The following is a 6,000-nucleotide window of genomic DNA, read 5'->3' as shown; positions in this document are numbered from 1 at the left end:
TCTGGTATGAATCGTTGCTTAGTTACACTCTGGTATGAATCGTTGCTTAGTTACACTCTGGTATGAATCGTTGCTTAGTTACACTCTGGTATGAATCGTTGCTTAGTTACACTCTGGTATGAATCGTTGCTTAGTTACACTCTGGTATGAATCGTTGCTTAGTTACACTCTGGTATGAATCGTTGCTTAGTTACACTCTGGTATGAATCGTTGCTTAGTTACACTCTGGTATGAATCGTTGCTTAGTTACACTCTGGTATGAATCGTTGCTTAGTTGCACTCCACATTTGTCAGCTACAGCAACATCCTCCCTGCAACCACATTCAAACCTACATCTGTTTTTCCATACAAAAATGAACAAAGTGTGCTGAATCACAACAGAACAGAACCCAGAACCCAGTCAGTGAACAGAACCCAGTCAGTGAACAGAACCCAGTCAGTGAACCAGTCACCAGTCTGTGAACAGCACCCAGTCAGTGAACCAGTAATCCAGTCAGTGAACCAGTAATCCAGTCAGTGAACAGAACCCAGTCAGTGAACCAGTCACCAGTCTGTGAACAGAACCCAGTCAGTGAACCAGTAATCCAGTCTGTGAACAGAACCCAGTCAGTGAACCAGTCACCAGTCTGTGAACAAAAGCCAGTCAGTGAACAGAACCCAGTCAGTGAACCAGTCACCAGTCTGTGAACAGAACCCAGTCAGTGAACCAGTCACCAGTCTGTGAACAGAACCCAGTCAGTGAACCAGTCACCAGTCTGTGAACAGAACCCAGTCAGTGAACCAGTCACCAGTCTGTGAACAGAACCCAGTCAGTGAACCAGTCACCAGTCTGTGAACAGAACCCAGTCAGTGAACCAGTCACCAGTCTGTGAACAGAACCCAGTCAGTGAACCAGTCACCAGTCTGTGAACAGAACCCAGTCAGTGAACCAGTCACCAGTCTGTGAACAGAACCCAGTCAGTGAACCAGTCACCAGTCTGTGAACAGAACCCAGTCAGTGAACCAGTCACCAGTCTGTGAACAGAACCCAGTCAGTGAACCAGTCACCAGTCTGTGAACAGAACCCAGTCAGTGAACCAGTCACCAGTCTGTGAACAGAACCCAGTCAGTGAACCAGTCACCAGTCTGTGAACAGAACCCAGTCAGTGAACCAGTCACCAGTCTGTGAACAGAACCCAGTCAGTGAACCAGTCACCAGTCTGTGAACAGAACCCAGTCAGTGAACCAGTCACCAGTCTGTGAACAGAACCCAGTCAGTGAACCAGTCACCAGTCAGTGAACAGAACCCAGTCAGTGAACCAGTCACCAGTCTGTGAACAGAACCCAGTCAGTGAACCAGTCACCAGTCTGTGAACAGAACCCAGTCAGTGAACCAGTATGGTAAAACCCTACCAAGGTGGAAAAACCCTACAGTGCATCTAACATCGGCTAAACCAGAGGTGTGGGGTTCAGATTTGTGATTGATAATGTCCAGGAGGACTAGCTAGCCCGAAATTTGAATATAAAGCACATTTGATGACCTTTAACTGATTTTCTCCTAACACCAATAAATGGGCTATAAATAGATAACGGTTGGTTTACCCTGTCAGAAAGGACAGGAAAGGGAAGGATATCTAGTCAGTTGTACAACTGAATGTATTCAACTGAAATGTGTCTGACACATTTAACCCAACCCTTCTGATTCAGAGAGGTGCGGAGGGGGGGGGGGGGGGGGGGGGGCTGGCGCTGCCTTAATCGACATCCACGTTGTTGGCGCCCGGGGAATAGTGGGTTAACTGCCTTGCTCAGGGGCAGAACGACAGATTTTTTTTACCTTGTCAGCTCGGGGATTCGATCCAGCAACCTTTCGGTTACTGGCCCAACGCTCTAACCACGAGGCTACCTGCCACCCCTGCCGGACCACAGTAGGCTGAATTCAGTAGGCCAGTTGATCAGACTGGTAAATCATCTCCTTGTTATCCCATACAGCATGTCAGACTGCTCATGGTCTGGTGTAGGCTGCAGCAACATTTCTGTTAAAGAGTTTTTGCTTGTGTCTGGACTTGGGAGGGACGCGTTATCATGTTTGCTTAATAAATAGGCATATTCTTTAATACAGAGTGCCTGGCCTGCGTGACCTGTGATTTCTGGGAATCTGGCTGGTCAAGAAACACACTGCCTGCAGCACTCCCATGTTCCTGTAGCACTCCCATGTTCCTGCAGCACTCCCATGTTCCTGCAGCACTCCCATGTTCCTGCAGCACTCCCATGTTCCTGTAGCACTCCCATGTGCCTGCAGCACTCCCATGTTCCTGTGGCACTCCCATGTGCCTGTGGCACTCCTATGTGCCTGTGGCACTCCCATGTGTCTTTGGCACTCCCATGTGCTTGTAGCATTCCCATGTGCCTGTAGCACTCCCATGTGCCTGTAGCATTCCCATGTGCCTGTGGCACTCCCATGTGCCTGTGGCATTCCCATGTGCCTGTGGCACTCCCATGTGCCTGCAGCACTCCCATGTGCCTGTAGCACTCCCATGTGCCTGCAGCGCTCCCATGTGCCTGTAGCACTCCCATGTGCCTGTAGCACTCCCATGTGCCTGTAGCACTCCCATGTGCCTGTAGCACTCCCATGTTCCTGTAGCACTCCCATGTGCCTGTAGCACTCCCATGTGCCTGCAGCACTCCCATGTTGACAAATCATGAGGTAAATCAGTCTAAAAAAAAACATGACTTTGTACTTCATCTTTAACGCTTTTCATAAATATTTGTTATTGAACTAAATCAAAAGTGGTGAGGCGCTGGCCGACCTGATTGAAAATGCCAGCTGGTCACACGTTTGCCGGCAACCCTGTGTGTGCAAAAAAACGTTGTTTAAGTAACGTTCTCTCGCTACACATTGTCTAACTGTTCCAATGTTGGCTCACCTGCCGGTTCCATCAGGTGTCTGTTCAACGTCACGTTCTTCTGGCACATGCTCAGTAGGTCCTCCCCAACGTCTGCAACACAACGTTACACAGATATTGGGATGTTGACACGGCATTTATGTAACTTTGAACTTAGAAACATTACACAGCGTCCAACATTCTAAAACACAACATTGGTAATAGAACAAACACGAACAATAAGAGACCTTCATTTAGGAACAGCTTGCTGCCAGCTCATCAATTCTTACAATGATTCTGACCTTGGATCAGTGAAGCATGGTGACTACCATGTAGAATGGATTCTGTATCAGAGATGATTCTGACCTTGGATCAGTGAAGCATGGTGACTACCATGTAGAATGGATTCTGTATCAGAGATGATTCTGACCTTGGATCAGTGAAGCATGGTGACTACCATGTAGAATGGATTCTGTATCAGAGATGATTCTGACCTTGGATCAGTGAAGCATGGTGACCATGTAGAATGGTTTCTGTATCAGAGATGATTCTGACCTTGGATCAGTGAAGCATGGTGACTACCATGGAGAATGGATTCTGTATCAGAGATGATTCTGACCTTGGATCAGTGAAGCATGGTGACTACCATGTAGAATGGTTTCTGTATCAGAGATGATTCTGACCTTGGATCAGTGAAGCATGGTGACTACCATGGAGAATGGTTTCTGTATCAGAGATGATTCTGACCTTGGATCAGTGAAGCATGGTGACTACCATGGAGAATGGATTCTGTATCAGAGATGATTCTGACCTTGGATCAGTGAAGCATGGTGACCATGGAGAATGGATTCTGTATCAGAGATGATAGGCAGTAGTACTATTACTCACCCTGACTTTAGAAGTAAATTGAATTTTCATTCTCTGAATAAATTCAGAAGAACAGTCTATTTAATATGATGCTTCCTGGTCTACGCACGCATGCACGTGCGAGGCAGGCAGGCAGGCAGGCAGGCAGGCAGGCAGGCAGGCAGGCAGGCAGGCAGGCAGGCAGGCAGGCAGGCAGGCAGGCAGGCAGGCAGGCAGGCAGGCAGGCAGGCAGGCAGGCAGGCAGGCAGGCAGGCAGGCAGGCAGGCAGGCAGGCAGGCAGGCAGGCAGGCAGGCAGGCAGGCAGGCAGGCAGGCAGGCAGGCAGGCAGGCAGGCAGGCAGGCAGGCAGGCAGGCAGGCAGGCAGGCAGGCAGGCAGGCAGGCAGGCAGGCAGGCAGGCAGGCAGGCAGGCAGGCAGGCAGGCAGGCAGGCAGGCAGGCAGGCAGGCAGGCAGGCAGGCAGGCAGGCAGGCAGGCAGGCAGGCAGGCAGGCAGGCAGGCAGGCAGGCAGGCAGGCAGGCAGGCAGGCAGGCAGGCAGGCAGGCAGGCAGGCAGGCAGGCAGGCAGGCAGGCAGGCAGGCAGGCAGGCAGGCAGGCAGGCAGGCAGGCAGGCAGGCAGGCAGGCAGGCAGGCAGGCAGGCAGGCAGGCAGGCAGGCAGGCAGGCAGGCAGGCAGGCAGGCAGGCAGGCAGGCAGGCAGGCAGGCAGGCAGGCAGGCAGGCAGGCAGGCAGGCAGGCAGGCAGGCAGGCAGGCAGGCAGGCAGGCAGGCAGGCAGGCAGGCAGGCAGGCAGGCAGGCAGGCAGGCAGGCAGGCAGGCAGGCAGGCAGGCAGGCAGGCAGGCAGGCAGGCAGGCAGGCAGGCAGGCAGGCAGGCAGGCAGGCAGGCAGGCAGGCAGGCAGGCAGGCAGGCAGGCAGGCAGGCAGGCAGGCAGGCAGGCAGGCAGGCAGGCAGGCAGGCAGGCAGGCAGGCAGGCAGGCAGGCAGGCAGGCAGGCAGGCAGGCAGGCAGGCAGGCAGGCAGGCAGGCAGGCAGGCAGGCAGGCAGGCAGGCAGGCAGGCAGGCAGGCAGGCAGGCAGGCAGGCAGGCAGGCAGGCAGGCAGGCAGGCAGGCAGGCAGGCAGGCAGGCAGGCAGGCAGGCAGGCAGGCAGGCAGGCAGGCAGGCAGGCAGGCAGGCAGGCAGGCAGGCAGGCAGGCAGGCAGGCAGGCAGGCAGGCAGGCAGGCAGGCAGGCAGGCAGGCAGGCAGGCAGGCAGGCAGGCAGGCAGGCAGGCAGGCAGGCAGGCAGGCAGGCAGGCAGGCAGGCAGGCAGGCAGGCAGGCAGGCAGGCAGGCAGGCAGGCAGGCAGGCAGGCAGGCAGGCAGGCAGGCAGGCAGGCAGGCAGGCAGGCAGGCAGGCAGGCAGGCAGGCAGGCAGGCAGGCAGGCAGGCAGGGTATCTTGGAATTATCCTGCCATTTGAAATGTTCTTTCCCTCTCCAGAAGAGCACTTTAATACAAGTGCAATAATTATCATTTAAGTATAACATTTAAGTACCTTACTGTGATGGGTTTCAATGACAACAAAAAAAACAGACAAAAATTGCTTCTTAGAAAACTGCAATTTCTCAAGCAATAATTTTGCTAGGACTGTCTGAGTGGTCTGAGTTGGGAGGGGAGAACTAGCTGTTATTGGGAGAGAGGTGTTGAACACTAGGACTGTCTGAGTGGTCTGAGTTGGGAGGGGAGAACTAGATGTTATTGGGAGAGAGGTGTTGAACACTAGTACTGTCTGAGGGGTCTGAGTTGGGAGGGGAGAACTAGCTGTTATTGGGAGAGAGGTGTTGAACACTAGGACTGTCTGAGTGGTCTGAGTTGGGAGGGGACAACTAGCTGTTAAAGAACACTAGGACTGTCTGAGTGGTCTGAGTTGGGAGAGGAGAACTAGCTGTTATTGGGAGAGAGGTGTTGAACACTAGGACTGTCTGAGGGGTCTGAGTTGGTAGGGGAGAGCTAGCTGTTATTGGGAGAGAGGTGTTGAACACTAGGACTGTCTGAGGGGTCTGAGTTGGGAGGGGAGAACTAGCTGTTATTGGGAGAGAGGTGTTGAACACTAGGACTGTCTGAGTGGTCTGAGTTGGGAGGGGAGAACCAGCTGTTAAAGAACACTAGGACTGTCAGAGGGGTCTGAGTTGGGAGGGGAGAACTAGCTGTTATTGGGAGAGAGGTGTTGAACACTAGTACTGTCTGAGGGGTCTGAGTTGGTAGGGGAGAACTAGCTGTTATTGGGAGAGAGGTGTTGA

At 53.1% G+C, this 6,000-nt stretch overlaps 1 protein-coding gene across 3 annotated transcripts in view; it reads right to left on the bottom strand.

The window, feature by feature from the left end:
- The window catches only part of LOC110517412 (methyltransferase-like protein 22), a 28,429-nt gene that overhangs the window by 10,870 nt on the left and 11,559 nt on the right, over nucleotides 1-6,000 (bottom strand). For all 3 annotated transcript variants that reach the window (XM_036942122.1, XM_036942121.1, XM_036942123.1), the window contains one exon: nucleotides 2,904-2,975. In XM_036942122.1, the coding sequence (XP_036798017.1) occupies nucleotides 2,904-2,975 (72 nt within the window). The remainder of the gene's footprint in view (nucleotides 1-2,903; nucleotides 2,976-6,000) is intronic.

This window comes from Oncorhynchus mykiss, chromosome 13 (genome assembly GCF_013265735.2).
Source record: "Oncorhynchus mykiss isolate Arlee chromosome 13, USDA_OmykA_1.1, whole genome shotgun sequence".
In the NCBI taxonomy this organism is placed as follows: domain Eukaryota; kingdom Metazoa; phylum Chordata; class Actinopteri; order Salmoniformes; family Salmonidae; genus Oncorhynchus; species Oncorhynchus mykiss.
Note: the sequence above shows the minus strand (reverse complement) of the source record. Positions and strands in the feature narration are given on the sequence as shown.